Raw genomic sequence first — 20,542 nt, 5'->3', positions numbered from 1 at the left:
TAAGGGTTTTTATAAAGGGGATGGTGATCAATTGTCTCCGTGTCCACTGAAGATAGGACAAAAAGTAATGGGCTTAATCTGCAGCAAGGGGAGATTTAAGTTAGATATTAGGGGAAACTTTCTAGCTGTGAGGGTAGTTAAGCTCTTGAATAGCTTCCAAAGTAGGTTGTGGAATCCCCCTCACTCGAGGTTTTTAAGAACAAGCTTGACAAACATCAGTCAGGGATAGTTTAGATTCTTTGGTTCTGCTTCAGCACAGGGCACTGGACTAAATATAAATAACCTCTACCTTTCAGCTGTACATTTCCATGGTTTTTATAATTTCACACCTTGATGATTACACAGTGAAAGCCCACATATTTTAGTGGGTGTTTTTGTGTTTTATCTAGTTATCTATAAACAGAAGTCCTGGCCCCGTTGAAGTCAGTGGGGATTTTTGCCATCATTAGGAAAAAGATTTGACCCACAGTTATAAGCAGCTGAAAATAAGGGTTTATATTGGGAAGTGTTGGGCAACTTTAATTGTAGGTGTTGCTAGCATTACCACCTATAACAGTGGTTCTCAAATTTTGTACTGGTGAGCCCTTTCACATAGCAAGCCTCTGAGTGCGACCCCCCCCCCCTTATAAATTAAAAACACTTTTTTATATATTTAACACCATTATAAATGCTGGAGGCGAACTGGGTTTGGGATGGAGGCTGACAGCTCGTGATCCCCCATGTAATAACCTCAGGACCCGCTGCGGTAATGTAGGCATTACATTATTATTTACATTCTTCTCACACTAGTGTTGGCACATGGCAGTAACTACGCTCTTGAATCCCTCTGTATTATTAACTGCTGCGTCCATCTGCTCTGTGGCATTGAGGTAATCTGTTCTATTCTGCCCTCCCTGCTAAGTATGGGTCTTAAGGTTTCTCTTGGGTGCCCTTGTTTCCTCTCATCAGTTGGTTTCCTCTTGACCACTGTAACATTATTTATATCCTTTTTTTTTTTCAAGTTCAAAAACTTGAAAAAAATTGACATTTCCAGTGCCCTGAGTGCTATGGAAAATTGTCTCATTTTCCTTTCAAAAACTTGAATATTCAAGTAATATATTCAAAAATGGCTAGTGGGGAGGGAGGTTGGGGCGGGGGTTGTCTCTTTTCTGGGCGAACACATTTTAAAGAAGCTCAGTATTTCTTTTAAGAGGGAAAGTGCTTAACACTCCATAAATATCAGGCTACTTTAAGCCTTTAAGGTGTCTCAAGTTGGATTCCCAGAAATTGAAGCAACCACGATCACAAGAATGTGTCCAGAAAATTTAGGCCATAGTTCCCATTTTGTAGTGGTGATGGATATTCCTTGTCTCTGATTTGGATAGACTTTTTACTTTGTTATATATTGGTTCTGTTGTTGTATTTTTAATTTTAAAAGTATGTAAACCATCTTTCAGAGTAACAGCCGTGTTAGTCTGTATTCGCAAAAAGAAAAGGAGTACTTGTGGCACCTTAGAGACTAACCAATTTATTTGAGCATGAGCTTTCGTGAGCTACAGCTCACTTCATCGGATAGGTGCCACAAGTACTCCTTTTCTTTTTGTAAACCATCTGCAGCTCAACCTGCCAATTTTTGCTTTTCTTCTGCTTTCAGTTTTATTGCTGTTGATTCTGTTTTTGCTAGTGTCATGAATGTTTACTCAGATTTAGTGAGCAATTAAACAAGTAAAAAGTATGCGAAAGAGAACATTTGCGTATGCATAATGTATGATATTGTGTATTGGAAATTCCAGGAAGGCAAAATTGTTTCATTAATGTCAACTGTTGAGACAGTAGGAATTTTTAAACTTATTAAATGGGTAATTTGTTAATTAATTTAGACCTGAGGCTAACTATTAATCTCAGACCATCATCTTTATCCACTTAAAGTTTGTGTTTGCCATAATCTGTGCTGGTGTAAACAACTGTAGCTTGTGAGAAGTAAGTCAGTGAAAATTATGCCTGTTTACACCAAATTCTGATATAATTTAAAGTTCTGATCTTACTAACCAAATGGGAACACTATATATCAAATCCGGTTTCAGGCTATAGCTGCAGGCTTAATCTTGAGAGTTGCTGAACACCTACAGTTGCCATTTAAATTAATGAGAATGTTGGGAACTGAGTACCTTTTGAGATTAGGTACTAATAAAGGCATGGTATGCTACCACAGGAGAACATCTAGAGAAAATATTTTTTCATTCCAGATCTTTAATATGACTATGAAGGGAAACCCCCTACTGATTGGGGCAACATTTACAAACAGTCGTTTTGGAGTCAGTCACTCTAATCCTCTTAAACACAATCCTCTTAAACAGCAGAGACAGTAAAAGTCTTTGGAAACAAATCAGTTTTAATAGCAGTAAACTGAAAAGAGACTCTAATACTTGGGAAACCTCTTTAGTTTTCAGTGATGATGTGCAATTTGTGAACAAGAAGGCAGTTGGTCCATCAGACAATATCTATATGAAGACACGTCTGTGTAAACAGTTGAGAAACCCAATACTATGTCTTACAGAAGATGCATGTTTAAAAACAGTGTACTGAAAAAACATACATTACCTCAACATTTCTCTTTTTCATGGGTAATATTGGCATGTTATTATGGGCAGGTTTCTTGACACTTTCTACTATAAAAGACCCTGTTTTGAGTTGCTTATTGCTTTGCCAAACTTCAGCTGTTTAGGCTGAAATTTTCCATGACAGGTGCATGCCTCGGACTGAATATTTGTGAAAAATTTAAGCCAAAATATTTTAGTCATTTCTGAGAATGAGGCTAGGAAAAAAATATGCTGTTTTGCCCACATGAAAAAGTTCTTAAGTCCCTTTCTTTTAACATCTGTAATACTGTCTGGATTTGGAACAGAGGCTTGAAACTTGACAAGTGGGTGGCCTTTGTGTCAGGAGTGTGCCTTTTGTCATCATTGTGAAAATGTGCCCCGATTTGGCCAAGTTGTAAGACTTTGAAAAAGTCAATTTGCACATGCATCATAGAGACTTGTGTCCATTTTAGCAGTTAAATCTCAGAAGACTGTCTTCTCTAAGCATACTTGAGCCTCTTTTAGTGCTGACCAGATTCTGCATGCGCCACCGCCCTACAGCTCTTACATGTAATGGGCCTGTGCATGTGGACAGGAACAAATCCAGACTTTCCCTCTTATGGCTGTTCCCAGCTGGTTTGGATCTGGGTAGAGCCAGACAGTGGAACTGAGAACAGGGAGCGTCTCTCTCCTCAGCTCTCACTGACTCAACCCTGGCACCCAGGTATCATGGAGAAGGAAGTTCTTTAATTCAGTTAATGAAGAAATAAAAGCCAGACTGGGGGAGGGGGAGGGGAAGGAATAGATGGAGACATGGAGAGCAGGAAAGAGAGAAACTGGGACTGAGAGCTGGGAGGAGGGGAGGGTAGGGCAAAGAGACTGAGACTAAGAACTAGTGGGTGGAGAATAGGGTTTGAGGAAGAGTAGACATCAGACAAGGAACTGGGGGAGAACTCTGAGTGGCTTCACAAAGAAAGTGGGACGAGGAGCCAGGCAGGCGAGGGGGGGGATTGGGACAAGGAGCTGAGGGAGGGAGGGGGTATGGCTCTAAGATTAGATGAGGAATGTGGAAAGGGAAGCAGCTCAGCAGTGGGGTGGAATCGGACGAGTAGTCAGGATGGGAGAACTGGAACTGTCTGGACAAGGACACTGGGGACAGGGAGTTGGGACTGGCTGGGCAAAGTTCATCCTGTGCACTAAATGAGGCAAGGGTCCCATGAAAAAAATAGTATGTAATCATGTAAGTAAAGACTGTATCATAATGTGCAGAGACGAGAAGGGAGCGGAAAATTGCGGTTGTATATGGAACCTTTAATTGTGGTATCTCCTAACTTGTGAGTGCTTGACCATGCAACCTTAATAACATTCTTTTAATGTAGTTTTTGTGGTAATTTCTGAAATTGTTCTAAATAAAAAATAATTATAACATCTGTTTGGGATTACCCATAGCTAAATTTGCAAAATTGATTTCCATTATTTTCTCCTCCCCATCTTCCTCCCAGCGTACACCAGGCCTCTGTGTTCAGAAGTGTTATCTTTTTCACACAGTAGTAGTACCTAACTGCTCCCCTTTGTTGCTTCACTATACATTTTACTTGTTTAGCTTGACAGGCACAGAGGTTGCTGCTGCAATAATTTGCATGAGAGAGATTTTAAATATCTTGTTCATTTGCACATGGATAAATCCTTCCGTAAAGCACTGCCTCTGCATCTGGGACAGTAGAAAATCATGGTGTAAAAAAAAAAAATTGCAGTACTTGTATAATTAATTCCAATTCTAAGTTGTTACATAAATAGACACAGTCAACTTTAAAATGATGCTTCTCCTTGAAAATTATATTACCTCACATACTACTAAGCAACACTGAAATATCAGAACTGAAAAATTGTAGAAAATGATATATTTCTCTTGTTTACTTTGGGCTTTTGACAATTTGTGTTTTGTCAATTTCACTTTATTGTCCAGATAGTCACTTATGCCTAATCTGCAAACACTTGCACGCACTCACTTGCATAAGAAAGAGATTTTGAACCCCTTACTCACACTGATGTGAGTAGCATTAATTATTCAGGGAAGTAACTCTACACCAGTGTAGTAAGAGTTAAAATTCAGGCCCTTTATTTTTGCAAGATCAAGCTGTTATGTTTGTTTTGGGCCTTTTAAAGAGCAGGGGAGAGAGCATTTTAAAAAAATAAGAAAATGTGATTGTAAACCACAAACGGGATTCTGGACCATGTGTAGTGTATGAAACTATTTTTCATTTAAAAAACTAAAAGTCTTTTTCATTCCCACAAAATACCCATCATATTATAAATCTAAACTTTTGCATTTTCTGAATTTTGTTCTGTTGCAAAGCCTGCCATACCGTTGCCTTAACATTTTTTCAATTAATTTCTTTTTAGTATATATTACCTCCAAAAATTTGAAACTGTAAAGTTACTGAGTTATCTGATACATTTTCTAATGCATTAGTTATAATCAAGGCACTAGTTGGCGTGGAGACATAATAAAATTATCCACTCATCACATATCCTTAAGTTTTGTTCCGTAGACATTTAGTATGGTCATGCAATGTTTTTAAAAGTAATATCAATTTACTTCCAATATTCAGTGCAAGTAACTTGTCTGTCCATGACAAACTTATGTTACCTACAGCATGGGTAGAAATAAAATAATTGAAAAGTTACTGAATTTAAAACTGAGGTTTTTGAATAACTAGGCAGGCTCTGTATTATGTGTTCATTTGCCATTCATGGCAGATCAGACTTGCGCTTGTGGCATCTTTTTATATCATTGTATGCTTTCAAAATAGTAATTGAGACCATTTCTGTCATAATCCACAATTCATAATCATCTGGACAATGGAACGGACACAATTAAATGAGAAAACCACAGTCTCATATTATATCTGTGTTGTATTTTATGTTACTCTGCAGTGGTGGTGAGTCAGATTATAAGAGGACAGAAATTATGTCCCTCCCCCTCTTAGAAGTTACACAAATGGCATTATTATGTGCTGTTGGTGTATCTGTGGGACCCCTGTATGGACCAAGATGCAGACTTCAGAAAAGAATTGTTTCAGTTAATTTCTTGTACTGCAAAAAATTTACTAAATAATCTACACAGTTGGCAGTCTACATTCTGGGGAGTCAAAAGGGAAGCAGGAGACTCAGTTACTTTTGATACACTAATAAATAGTCTTTCTATTTTAGAGCAGACATCTCTGGCAATGTGTTGCTTATGCTGTGTTTATCTGGTATATCATATGAATTTTATTTACTGTTTAATTACTGCAGCAATAATTTGTTTGCAGGAGGGATGCCAGAGAAAATTCTCTTCTCTTGCCCAGTGTCATCCCCCAAAAATGTTTTTCCTGGCTCTGAGTATTCAGTAGCATTCTATTTATAAAATACAGTTTTCCTTTCTTCTGTGTGTTTTCTGTAGTTCACATATTCAGCATATGATAAAGTGCCCAGTCCTGCAAACAGTTAGTACTAAGTGGGGCTCAGTATTATGAGAAGTCTCATTGAAATCCAGCAGTCACACCCAATACAGTTTGCAGCCCCACATTAGTCTGTCTACCTTGTTCTGCATCTCTGATACATTAACGTGACTTCTCCTTTCTTAGAAATCTCTGAGATAAATCAGTTTACAACAGGGATTTAGCTGCATTTCACTGATGCAAATTTTTACAAAAACCTATGAAAAAATATTTTAGAAGTTGCCAATGACTAGTGTAAAGAAAAAGGAGTATTCCCTGCATGAGCAGCACTTCCTATCTTTTTTTTTTTACTTTGTAGATTCCTTAATTAACATGTAATTTCTAAAATCTTCCCTAGCTCGAAAAACAAAGAAGAAGATCAAAGGAATTCAGCAGTCCAATGTGACAGCAACGAGGGATGCTTCTGAAAGTCCAGTAAGCAAGAGTATAGTTCCTGCATCTCTGCCGCAGCTAACCCCTACCCTGGTTTCCCTGCTGGAAGTCATTGAGCCGGAAGTTCTGTATTCGGGCTACGACAGTACTCTACCTGACTCAACATGGCGTATAATGTCAACTCTCAACATGTTAGGAGGAAGGCAAGTGGTAGCTGCAGTAAAATGGGCAAAGGCAATACCAGGTAATACAGAGATGTTGTTTTGTAAAAGATGTCAGTTTTTGTCCCAAATTATAGTATTTTGTCTTTTACTTTGATGCTTTCCTTCCATACTTTTCTGAACTAACTCTTATTGATTAATGTCTTAGATAAATTATGTTTCAAATACCTATCAACAAAACAGACATAAAACAGACCCAAAATCTCTTTTTGATTTCTTTGATTACAATTTGAGGTTAAATTAGGTTGGACTCTTCAGTCCCTGTGAGATAAAATACACACACAACACAAATCTTTTTTAAAAACACTAACACAGAAAAAGAGAAGTGTTCCTGGGTCTGTTTCCACAGCAGTTTTGAATGCAGTGCTTCGTTATTAATTTTTAGCAAGAGGGTTCCCATGATTCAGGGAGCAACCCATCTGATCCCCTTCTCCTTAACGGAATTGTCCTGTATCTTTTTGTCTCCAGAGCTACTTTGTCCTCACGCTTCCTCCACTCTGCCCATCCTTCCTACCTGAATGGGAACAGTCATTGCCATTTCTAATCCCAGGCCAGGAGTAAAGCCTGATATTCCATTTTGTTCAGGCACCATAGCTGCTTCCACAAAATTGGGTGTGTTACATGGGACTTTTAAAGGAGAATTGCCAATATGCCTCCCATTTGTAAGTCAGTAAGGATGTTGCATTTACAGCTTGCTTTGGCTTTCTTTCACGTCAGGAAACAGGTAGCTAAAATGAGTCCTCAAGTTCTGACATCATGCATAGCATCCTATTGCATGGTCCTCAGACAGACTGAAATGTGGTGCCGTTGAGCATCTGGGAGAGCTATAAACAGGAAAACTGTCACACCTGCTTCTGCTGTGTTTGGCTCTAGCCAGTGCTATTAGCCACCTGTTTCCATAAATAAATCTAAAGGGTGACATACAATGTACACATAAGTAAAGATGTAACGTAACTTGCCCTCTAATTTTACATGATGGTCTCACCTTTTTTTGAAAATAAACCTATTTGGAGTTACAAGGAAAGACTAGATTCAAACATTTATGCTGGAATAGGGAGATTGAAACGTCCTTTCTGGCTTGTCTACGCTGGGAAAATAATTTGAATAAAGTAAAGGTGTGAAGTTAGCATAACAAAACTGTTGGGTGGATGCTATCTAGTCTGGGATAAAAGTGACTTTATTCCAGGATAAACACTTTGCTTTGGAAGCACACTTTTTATTCTGAATTAGTGTGTCCACATGAGGAACTGTTCTAGTTAATTTCCCCCGGTAGACAAGCTCTTAGTCTTACAGAAGATGATACTCCTTGAAAGGCCACTCTCTTAATTTAATAATAATAATATTATTACTGGTAACTGTTCTGATCATAACAGGACTTTTTGTCTTCCTTTTCTTGATCAATCTATCACTAAAGCTTTTCTTCACAACAGTCTTTCATTTTACTGTGTTTACTTACTTTGATTTCTGGCACCCCTGCAGAAATCATAGTAGTCCTCCATTTGGGATATCACAGTTAGTTGCTGTGGAAATGTTTATGATATCCAGAGGTCTAGTGTCTCAGGTGGGAAATAACCAATGCAAGCAGATGGAACTGATAAGGAACAAAGATCATTTTGTTAGCCCTAGTATCGTTAGTTAACAATAAAGAACGATGAAATAAATGTATGGAAAATAAAATGAGCTGTATCCTGAAGTTTTTACTTCAGAGGAGTTTTGACTGAGCAATGTTTGAGTAAGGACCTCGAGGTTTGACCCAATAGTTCTGAAATGAGTTCTAAACAGTATTACTAAGTCTTAAAAGTAGCAATATGGAGGGGGGGTTTCCTACCTTCAAAGCTGCTAGCCTTTATTTTGGAGTAGACCAGATTGAGAGGCTATATAATTTGGGCATATTAATTCACCAGATATTATCATTTTAAACATCTTAAGGAAATAGCACTGAAGTGACCTTTTTGGGATGTCAAGTATCTGATGATATTAAATAAAGTGAACTTGAGTCTAAATTTTAATAAGGACTCGGTGTGGCAGAAAATCTTGTTAAAAGCAGCCAGGGCTTGATATGAGCTACCACTGTAGATTAAAAGCTGTCTACATTTTAAATCTGCTCAGGGGAGCAATTTTAAGATATAACACATTTCTTCATTATTTTTGTTGGCCCTATTCATTCTGTATGTTGCTATAATGTTACAGGCAGTTAGTGACAATGAGTAACATGGTACATATTCTGTGATTTGTGACTACTGTGTAAAACTACTGTTGAATAAAAGTTTAAAATAAAGCCAGTGGACTTCAGTCTGAAGTTACTGTAATATTTACACAAGACACTTGAACCAGTTTTGTCTGGTTATGAGGAAATACATTAACTTAATTAATCACTTGTAGGATATTTTTCATTCACCTTCATTTCCAATTACATGGAAAAATAACATTTTCTGAACTTTTAATATTACACTCCCTTCTGATTTCTGTAGTAGTTTTCAAGCGATCTCCGAGTGACACATACTCTTCCAGGAGGAAACAATCACCTGGAGGTTAGGGGTGGAGTGTGTATATGTACTCAGGAATAATATATAATATTTTTTAAAATTAAGGTATAAATGTTATCTTTTCTGCTACTTATCCTTTTCAGTACATTTCTGTATTCTGTGTAATTAAAACTGCGGAAGGCCACAAATTCAAACCAGCTCAAGAATTTAGTTATGTTAAAGACTTCCAAAGTCCGAAGACTGGCAAAGAGATTGTGACTATAACCACATTAAGCTGGGTCCTGTGGGTGGGTACTGTTTAGTCTGCATAGGCAAAAAATTTTGTAGACTAATAAAAGATACATTACAGTCGTATGCTAAGCAACTGAATGTAATCTTGGTAACTTTAAAATTATGCTGAAGTTTTGTATATTACTTTGATCAACAGCAAGAATTTGCAGGTAAGAGATGCACTGTTAGTTTTTCTAATCTCACGTCTTCATCTTCCCTACCACCACAAGTGCAGTCTGTTCTTTCTCAGCATACAGATGCACTTTTAGTTAGATCAGATTATTTAGCATCTAACAACATAAAATACAGAAGTACTTGATTATATCTGTTCATTGCAGTTCAACACACAATTTTGATGTCTTCAAGTCTACATGCACCACTGCAACTAAAGAAAATAATATGAAACACATTTTAAAATACTGCTGTGTATTAATAACACTTTTATTTGTACTGATGATTTGTTTGATAGATTTGAAAAGGAGCATTTCCTAAGCGTTACTTGTTCACTGCCTATACTGTTATATTTTGTATTTTTTAGGTTTCCGAAATTTACATTTGGATGACCAAATGACCCTTCTGCAGTACTCATGGATGTTCCTGATGGCTTTTGCTCTAGGATGGAGATCATATAAACAGTCAAATGGAAACCTGCTGTGTTTTGCACCAGATCTGATTATTAATGAGTAAGTAGTGTATGAGTCATTTTCCCCATATGCCAGAGCTGTATTAAACTCCCTGAAACATTTTTCTGCCATAAGTATTTTTTATAGAGAGTAAATCCTACTAATGTATGTCACTGGGTAACAAAGTTGTGCAAAGAATCACTGTACTGACATTTTGCCTGCAAAATCAGTTTCCTTTTAGCACATGATATGTATTCTTTTAAATAAGTCAAATGAACTAATGGTCTTTTAGAACTAGCTGAAAGTTTGTGTTTCTGTCTAGAGTGGGGGGGAGGATTGATGGGTGGATGGATTCTATTTTGTTGATGCAGCTGCATCATTCATTACAATAATTAGTTCTAAAGGTTCAGGAAAAAATGATGCTAACAGGATATTTCTGTTAAAATTCTTTGTCAAAAAAAGAAGACTGGCAAATGGAATAAACTCCTAAACAATAATACTATCATTGTCACTGAACTGATCAGTTAAATCAGTTGGTGGCATTTATGGTACTGTTGATCTAGCTGCTGGTATATAGTTAAAATGTTTGCATAATTTGAACCCATAAAAAAATTTTTTACAAAACACAATTTAAAGAATTGTGTAGCTAACTAATTATGCTTCTGTGTCACCCTTATTCTACAAGTAGATTGCTGTTTGTAATTCCACAGCTGTTCTGTTTTGAACTCCCTAATAGGAATCTACTGTAAAACTGCAGATTGCAGAAAGTCAAAGTTTATAGACAAATCTTGTGCCCAGGATAATGCTCTTTTCTAACCAGTTTTATCCATTTTCAGGAAACACTCGTTGTTCTTATTGTGCAATTTTTTTGAGTAATTTGCTAGAGCATTAGGACTTTTTTTCTCTTGTACTTATGGGGCCTTATACTTTTCTGATTGCTTTACTGTAAATTTTGAGCAAATCCAGTTAAGACAGTGGAGTTACATTAGCATATAACATTGGTCTAGAAGAGAATCAGGCCCATACCTTATATAATATAAGTATAACATTAGGCTTTACGTCTAACCTAGTTCTAACTTTTTTAGTTTTTGATATTTTGATGATAAAATGCAGAACAATTTTTGTAGCTTTAAAATCAGATTTGGGTATACACACTAGCCTTATTTCAGAACAAAGGTATCTGTTCTGTGGTTACGTGTTTTCAAAAGACTTTCTCTTTGTAACAGTTCCTACAAGTTTTCTAGTTCACTGTAGAACCACTCAAACTCAAATAAGACTTCAGCTTCTTGGTGTGTCTAAACATACTTGATTTTTGCTTTTTTTCAGTGTTTAGTTTGAATACAGATAAGTTGTCTTGCAAAGTGTGGCACATTGTTTTAATTTTTTTAAAAGGGGTTAAAAAATCAAGCCATTCACTGAAAGTCCATAATCATAGAAGGAGAAGAAAATAGTTGGGCAGGTTAATGGGGAAAAAATATATAAAACACATTAGTTACTCAACAGATTAGCATGGCTTCAAGGTAGGCTGGTCAGTCAAGTAAATCAGTTTATCTAACATAATATTTATGTATTTTAAATACTTATGTATATTAATATTTTCATCTTAATGGTTCTAGAGAGAAGCACAAAGGGATTTAAATCACAAAACCAAAACAATTTCCAAAATATACTGTTTGAAGGCTGGGCCAGAAACTATTAGGAAGGCATGACAATGGTCTGACAGATATCCGTTCTGCTCTTTTACATTTGTGAACCCTTTTATCCTAATAAGTTGAGTACTAAAGGTTTCTGCCCCGAAAGAATTTAATTAAGTTCTTGCTTGCCTCTGCCACATCACCTTAATCTTCCCCTGAGTAAGGGGTGTTATATCTCAGATATTACGGTGAGAGAATGCCATGTAAGTATCTAACAGATGTAGGGTGACGAGATAGCAAGTGTGAAAAATTGGGACAAGGGTTGGAGGGTAATAAGAGCCCATATTTAAAAAAAGCCCCAAATATTGCTACTGTCCCTATAAAATCGGGAATCTGGTCACCCTAAACAGATGAATAGTAACTATGATAAATAGTGTTTGATTAGCACTGTGTACCTTCAAACACTAATTCTCCCATCCTCTCTTTTTAGATAAGTAACATAACAGGGGTAGAGCCTTTTTTCTATACGAAACACAATTTTGTGCATCGATGTCAAACTGTGTTGTTGTATTTAGTTTTAAATAAAACATTCTGAGGGTAGGTGCTCTACTGAATTGTTGGACTCTTCTGAAGGTAAGATTTTTAAATATTTACATTTTTTTAGTTTTTTAACCCTTTCATATGGATTTGAGTCTCGTTGGATTAGTGAACTTGGGGGCTGGGGAAGAGAAGGTTGTTTGTGTTTGATAGAAAAGCTAAAGCAGAAACAGGGAGGCTGATTTAAGAAATTGTGTGGTGCTGCCCATTCATTTGAGTTGATTAAAACCAATATATGACTGATGTATATGTGGTATTTCTGACACCATTTGATTGCTTGTAAACATAATGCCAAAATATTCAGAAGTTACAGGGCAATTTGTAACTTGCTTGCAAGGCTGATAGATCACTGCTCTATGCCTTCTTTCTACTTTAGATGGATCTCATTGGAACCATCTCCTTTAGCTCACTTTTAAAACCTATTTCTTCTATGGAATAGAAATGGTCAAAATACTCTACAATAGTTATTTCAGGTAAACTTCCATTGTGGCAGCTCTGATGATACTAGTAGAGGTCTCAGGCATTCTTACCATCATGTTGTCTAAACCTGTCCAAAATTAACCGGAGGCACTGGAGGCAGGATATGTATTTTGTTCACTAGCCAGGGAGAAAACAAATTAGAGAATTCCTAATGCAGCATATTAGCACCTAATTTGATTGTCACTTTCTCTGTTGTATTCCCAAACAAGAAAACAATAAGCTTTTAGAGCCTGATTTTTGGAAGTAGCGAGCACCCCCAACTTCAGTTCAAGGCAAGAAGAGCTGCAGGTGCTCATTACTTTTGAAAATTAGGCCCTTATGCACATGGATTTCAGAGGTGACATCACTATGCTAAAATAATGCCCAGGATGAATGTGAAGTCAAGATGAGCCAATCATATAATAAAAACATCTGATCTTAGCTGTTTAAACTAATGACTCTGAGGATGAATGATCAGGGGCACTAATTTATTTGCTAGCTTGCTGTTTCCAGTGTGCACTGTTACTTTTTATAGATTACAGTATGACTGCTTGTTGGTTGCTTTTGAGCATAAAAATATTTGTCTATCAGGACAAGAAAATAACTTAAATGTGCGCTATAGCTTTCCTTTTATTAGTCACTTCAGCTTCTTTATTGCTTTTGTGCTTCTTTACTGGTTTTGTCTTCTTGTGGTTTTTACTCGTTACAATATATTTTGTGACGTTTTAATTAAAAGTTTCTTGACTCACTTGATTGTTTGAAGCAGTCTGTAAATAAATTCTTTGAGGTTGCTGGCCAGAACAGTCCAAGATTCAGTTTAACCACCCGCAGACTTAAAGTAAATGTGAGGTTTACTATGAAAAATGTGAAATTGGCTTCTCTTTTATTCATGAACTCAAACATCATCCCCTTTGTGGCATGCAGACTATGAAATATTGGTACATTCAGGGCACTCAAAATACAGTGCCACTAAGCTTTTTTTATCATTATCACAATTTTAATGGCAATGTTTTGTAAATGGCTGAAAATGCCAGTGAAGCTATGAAGGTCAGTATGGTTTTGCTGATTTGTATTTACTCTAATTTCTAAGTTTTGATTTCTAATTCTGGCTTTACAATTGGACTTTGTGTCCATTGCATAAGAGGTTGTGCTGCTTTACAGGGTTAAAGCCACCCTGTACTGGGAGTCAGAAAATCTGGATCCTCATCCAGATTGTGCCATACATTTGCTGTATAGCCTTGAACAAAACACTTAAGACCAGATCCTGCACCATTATAGCACTGTGGCTTTTGATGTCCCTGTGAGCAGAAGTGGCTTCTTAAACCGTGCCTCAATTTCCCCATATTTAAAATGGGTATGATATCCACCTCACTGGGGTGTTTTGAGACTTATGTAGTGCAGTACTTTGAGATCCTTGGAGAGAAGGCACTGTAGAAGCAGAAAATATGACATTGTTAAAGAATTTCTCTCCAGTCTTGTCTTAGTTTGCTGACAGGAGCCAGTAATACCTTTTATTTTCTATATGATTGGCCATTTGTGTTTCAAATATCTTTTCACGTGCACATTCCATTTCATTTTTTGGTGTAAATATTTGTCTTGCCCTTTGTAAACCTTTTATTGTTCTTTTTAGTAATTATGTTGTAAAAGCCTTGGGTTTTGCCATTCTCACTTTGTTTATATATTAAAATATGTTGAATATGTCTTTGTTGAATAGCTGCAACCTTCAAGTGGTTGATTATTCTGATACTACTGTTCATGGGATTAACACCATCTAATTTCCGAAACTGGTGCACAAAATGCTTTACCTCTGAAAGCTTCTGTTGTTTAATATAGTGCTGTAAATATGAATAAAGCTTTACAGATAAGACAGTGTGACTCCAAGGAGCGTACATTCTGAGCGATAAATTATTAACTATGGTTAATTCTCAGATATAACTAATTTATTTCCATAATTTAGTTACAATCTTGAAATATTGTTTGAATATACAACTTCATTAATTTTGAGTAAAGCACGTACACTGAGAGATGAAATTAGCGTGGGGATAGTGGCATTGTATGTAAAATTAGATTGGCACTTTCTTTCTAACGTCTTATTTTCAGTGTTACATATTCGCCAAAATTACCTTCCTGGCTGAAATTTCTCACATGTCACTTTTCAGTAAATGGTAGGCATTTCTGAGTGAAGCATGGCAACTATTGAATAGTGCACAAAAACAATACATAACTGCTGTAAGACAGGAAAAGAAGAATATCATATTCAACTGAGACTACAAGGATCACTTCGGGCATTGTAGGCAGAATATAATTACCAAAACTAGAGATTTTGGCAAGCACATTGGCGTAATGTCCCTATACCTGCAAAAAATGCCTTGAGCTTTTTAAAAAAACACAAGTGGCCACGGCCTCTTCTTTACCTGTGACCCAAAAGATGACACCAACTGAAGCATAGCATCCCTTAATACCATGCTGGGGCTGTGGTTCAATACTAACTCAAAGGGAAGACTACTGTCTATTGAATCACTAACACCACTTTCTGTTGAAGTTAGGGGTGTTTTGAAGGTCTCTTATCCAAGTATGAACCAGACTCAACAGTGCTTAACCTATGTAATAGAATAGAATCACAGTCCAAGGCTGAGTGATAAGTTTCATTTGTTGGGAGACCCAAGTCTTAACGTTTCCAAACATTTTAAATTAATTATCTAATATTTAATCCTTTGAAAATGAAAAGTGCTGTTTAGTATTATCAAAACTCTCAGTTGTGTAGCATTGACTTAGCAATTTTTAGTATACTGTATAGTGGGAGAAATTTATTAATTGTTCTTTGTGAATACTGCTGTTTTAGGGTGTGATTCTGAGAGTTGAAGGCATTCAGCACCTGTGAGGAGGTGTTCAGTACCCAGTGAATCAGGCACTTAATCATTATTAGCTGTGGTAACAGGATCGTGTATCTAGTATTTGATCCGACTATCTCTTATCTAAGCAAAGTAGATTAGGAGTAGACTATTTCAATGCAGCAACACAGGCACTGGAATTCCGCACCAGAACTCTGACTTCCCAGGCAATGTTGCAGAATTCTAACAAGGAAAAAAAAAAGTTTAGGAAATAGGAGTTGCTTGAGCTTTCCATCTCAAGGCATGTAAATAGCCCACAGCATTTCCATACTCCCATTCTTTTATATTGCACAACATTTCCCACTGGCAACAATAAAAACAATCATCTGTCTTTGGCCTCAGATATGTTTAATTTCAGTCACGGACAAATTTTGATTCATTGGTTACTTTCTCTAATAGAAATAGAATTGTCTGCCACTTTCTTTGATCCATATCATACTAGATGAGATTAATTTCAGTAGATAGTCCTTTTCTTTTAGCTGAGTATTGCATAACTGAAGATTTGGCAAGACTTTGCGGGGCTGTATGGACTCACCCACATGGGATGGATTATAGCCGTTCAATCATACAAAACTGTGGCAAAAAAGTTCTTGTGATAGATTTTAGACTCATTACAACAACAAACAACAGTTTGTATAGCATATGGTGTGAAATTATTATCTTGACGCACTTATGCAAGTAATGAAATGTGTTTTTAATGAATAGTGCCCTTCACCCAAAGATTTCTAGTTACCTTAGAAACAACAAATTTAGCCTCACGGTATCCATCTGATGCAGGAAAGAGGTAGCCTCTGAGCTACCTGCTTCCCCATCAGGAAAATGAGGATAAGTCATGTGACCCAAGTCACAAAGGAAGTCTGCTGCTGAGCGAGGAATTTTTTTTGGCTCTTGATTCACAGTTCCAACCTCTAAACACTACATGTACTTCATCCATGTACATATTTCTTGAATTTTACAGTTGTTGCAACACTTTTAATCAGAGACTGAGGAGAGGAGGGATCCTATTTAAATGCATGTTCCCTAGGGCAGAGGGACTGTCTTTATGCAAAATACAGTATAAAAATAATTCATAATATTTTAAAGGTATCTGCACAGTTGCAGTTTTCAGCTAGAAATATCTGGTATGAGAGTAATTTTAAATGTATTTTACTGCAGTTAAGCTGAGAAATCTGAAATACCTATTATTAACATACTTTCTCCCTCTCAGTTTGCACTTGGACAACATTTAAAAGTAGCATGTTTATTGGCAGTGCAAGTTGTTAAGAATCACACTATTTAAATAATTTGAAGTTATTGATTAGGACATCATCAGATCACATCTTTCTGTGTCATCCCCGTACAGCACATGATAGAGCTGATCTTAAACTACTTCCTGTATAAAGTCAATTTACCATAATTTGCTGCAAGAGTAAAGCACAGGAAAAGTTACTAAGATAAACTGGCTTCAGAGAATTTCACAGTATTTGATATTACTCCTAGCATATTATCAAGTGTGTGATTTTAGGGCATATCAAAAATTGCAAAATAATACCTAATATAAAGAAAAAACACCACGATTTGTTTAGCTGCTTTTTAGCTATACAGATGTAGACTGGTACATTTTATATTTTTATATTTTTTGTGCTTATTATCTAATCAATTTGTGTTTTAAAGGTTCATCAATACTATGGTGCTTGAGGGAGAGAAAGTGCTAATGCTATTCCAAAAATAAGGGATTTAAATATGTGTAAACTATGCAGAATGTTTTGAAAAACGGTTCTTTATATCTCAGCTACTCATATGTTGCCCCCCCCCCATCTCAATAATATCTGTGCTCCTTTAGTGTATTTATTCACACAACACCCTGTGAGTATTATCTACATTTTACATATGGGTACTGAGGCACAGAGAAATTAAGGGGCAGATTTTTAAAAGTATCTAGGCACCTACTGGGATTTTCAAAAGCATTTGGATTCCTAATGCCCATTGAACTCAACTTTTCTTTAACCCTCCCGCCCCCCCCCCCCAGCAAAAAAAAAACCACACTGGGAAGAGTATACAAAATCAAATGTTAAATTTTTTTCCCATGTGGGAACCATGTTCTTTGGGGGATTAATATTTTTATGCTTAACCAATACATCACGTTACAACTTGAAATGTAAAAAAGAACACATCCAAAGTGTGTGTGTATTGGCTTACAAATGCACCATTATAGCATGTGCTTATATGACCCATTTTAAAAGCTGGGGTGGAGCTTGGCAGCCCAACATATCTGAAGCTCCAGAACATGTTTTAGTATTTTGGGACTATAAAAGTGTGAAATTTTATAGTGCTGTATCATTACTGCCAAAATTACCATGCAATACTCACTTTATATCAGAGCCCACGTCTGCATACTTCAACTATTGTCTTCAGGAGAAGATCTCCCAATTGTATGTGAAACATATTAAGCAACAGCAAATCACATGCATTTGTGGCCATGAAGCAGTGTACGGCATGTAATGACTGCATGGCCTTATAAAAAGGTTTTTATAAATCATGTTTTGAAACTCCTATTCTTGTTTGCCTGCTCACCACTTCATCAGTTCTCTGTTCTTAACTCTGAGGTCTGCTCCTCTGTTTCATTTTCTCCAGTATTATATACCCTATAAAATTTAAGTGGAAAGAAAATAAATCTAAGTATTTTGGCTTTTTGAAAAAAATTTTTAAAAGGCAAGTTTTCTTGTTTCCCAGAACAATTTCTTTAAAAAATATTTGTTTGTACATCAGACTGTTGAATCAGAATAGCCTGTTGTTCAGTGTCAGCACCTTGTTTACTGATTTTATTCTTTCATAGATTTAATAGAGGTGAGTGACTCATATTGAATGTTGAAAATCACATGCCTTTAACTACCTCTTGTGTCCCACGCAAACCTCATGTGCCCTTTAACTGTAAATTATATAGATTTTAACTAGCACTGTATATTGTGTGTAAAGTTTACTCCAAAATCCTATATATTTTTATTAAGATCAGTTCAGAGAAGGCAGTCTTTAAAACATAAAAATATTATAGTCTAACTAACTGCGTAATCTTTCTAATAAAAGCATATGTAATTTTGCTATACATGGGAGATGTGACATCCAGATGCTGTATGGCTGGGGTTTTTTTCTGGCATTGTAAAATAAAGTAGGCATATAGGATAGCACACTTTGAATAAGAGTTTAGGCAATGAGAGCTGGGATTTCCTAGTGGCAGTGTATGTCTGATAGTAGCACTAACTCAGCAGTTCTAAGCATTAGTATCCAGTTCTTGCTTTTGGAGACTCACCCATTATTTTATGTTTGAAACACATAGTGTACTTCTTTACTATACCAATGGCATGAGAGTGGCAGATGACTAAACACGGAGGTACTTGATTGTTATATAACTCACCAGTTTGTTTCCTTGCAGTGTAGCTGATCAAGAGAATGAAACATAATTGATTTATAAGAAACAATAAAGTGACCAACTCTTATCAGTTTTAAAATCACTATCAAAACAAGAACCCCACTAGAGGAATAATAAGTAATGTAGTCATCTAGTTAATGCTCCACTTATAAGAACAGGCAGTAATTACATACTGGAAAGGAAAATCACTGTTGCATTCCAATTATAGTGTAATGAAACTACTCTGTAGTTACCAGTCACCTGTATTGCTATTCTGAAACCAGTGGTATGTCTGTATACGCCCACTCAGACCTCTGCATTTATTGTGTCCTACCTAATAATAAATCCTCTGCACCTTGAGTATGTGTTGCTTTTCATGCACTATCCAAAGACTAGGCCACCTTAGGTACCGTCATTAAGTATTATACCCATTTTATATGTGGATAAACAAATTCATAGGGTGACCAGATGTCCCGTTTTTAAAGGGACAGTCCCATTTTGGGGGACTTTTTCTTATATAGGCGCCTATTATCCCAACCCCATGTCCTGTTTTTTCACAGTTGCTATCTGGTCACCCTACAGATTCATTTTGCTGTTTCTTACTTTCCTGCTGTGTGGCCATATGTAAGGGATAGCACTGGAAAAAAACCCAGGAGCCCTGACTCTTGGTTGGTTCCCTGCTCCATCATTTGTACATAATCCTTTTGTCCCTTTTCTTCCTCCCTGTGCACCACTGTGGCAGCTGAGATCATCTGATGCTCTCCTGCCAGGAGATCTCAGAGTGGAATGTCTGGGACCTGCTCCCAGACTGCTTTCTAGCATTGAGAACCCACCACTGAATTAGCTTTCCCGTTGTTCTGACACAGCCTGTCTGTTGCCCTTCAGGACACAGTGCAAAGCTCATCTGTTTACTTAGCCTTGCCTGAAGGGACGGTAGGGTGTGTTTATACTCTGTTTTTTTGGTAGCGAGTGCATTTTATGTAGCTTTGGTAATAACATTTGTGTTTGGCTTTGTACAGGCACCCAGATATTTACTGATGGGTGTATTTATACTAGATAAAAATAAATAGACTGGCCTGTTTCATAATATTTATTTTAACCTTCTGCCCAGAAATGGTAATATTTTACAAAAGGAAAATTGCTGAGCCTTCTCACAAAATGTGTTACAATTACTCAGTTTAAAACACTTAAATTACTCTTTGATACCTAAAGGAGACAGCAGAAAATTAGCAGACTTAGTGTAGATTTATGTCAAGATCCCAGAGAAAAGGTAGGTCTCTTAATGTTTATTCACAGCCCCATATGACCTGTTGCCTTGTAAGATTACTTCTTTCAGCTGCTGCTTGATTGTTAAACTCTGGCATTAAGCTTTAGTTTCTAGAGATGATATAGGAAAATGCCACAAATAATAGTTTTAATACAGTTCAAAAAGTGGTACTGCAACATGCATTTGTAAACAGGGTTTTCCAGAATTTTATTCAGATTTGTTTATAATAGTCTTTAAAGGGTCCATGTTTCTTGCTGTGCAGTCACCAATTTCTTA

The 20,542-nt window shown here is 36.6% G+C and overlaps 1 protein-coding gene across 2 annotated transcripts in view; it reads left to right on the top strand.

The window, feature by feature from the left end:
• Nucleotides 1-20,542, top strand: part of NR3C1 (nuclear receptor subfamily 3 group C member 1) — a 156,840-nt gene that overhangs the window by 124,485 nt on the left and 11,813 nt on the right. For both annotated transcript variants that reach the window (XM_048859929.2, XM_048859928.2), the window contains exons 5-6: nucleotides 6,399-6,677; nucleotides 9,949-10,093. In XM_048859929.2, coding sequence (XP_048715886.1) covers nucleotides 6,399-6,677; nucleotides 9,949-10,093 — 424 coding nt within the window. The remainder of the gene's footprint in view (nucleotides 1-6,398; nucleotides 6,678-9,948; nucleotides 10,094-20,542) is intronic.

The sequence above is a fragment of the Caretta caretta genome, chromosome 8, assembly GCF_965140235.1.
Source record: "Caretta caretta isolate rCarCar2 chromosome 8, rCarCar1.hap1, whole genome shotgun sequence".
NCBI classification, from domain to species: Eukaryota; Metazoa; Chordata; order Testudines; family Cheloniidae; genus Caretta; species Caretta caretta.
The sequence above is the reverse complement of the archived record's forward strand: the minus strand, read 5'-3'. Positions and strand labels throughout refer to the sequence as shown.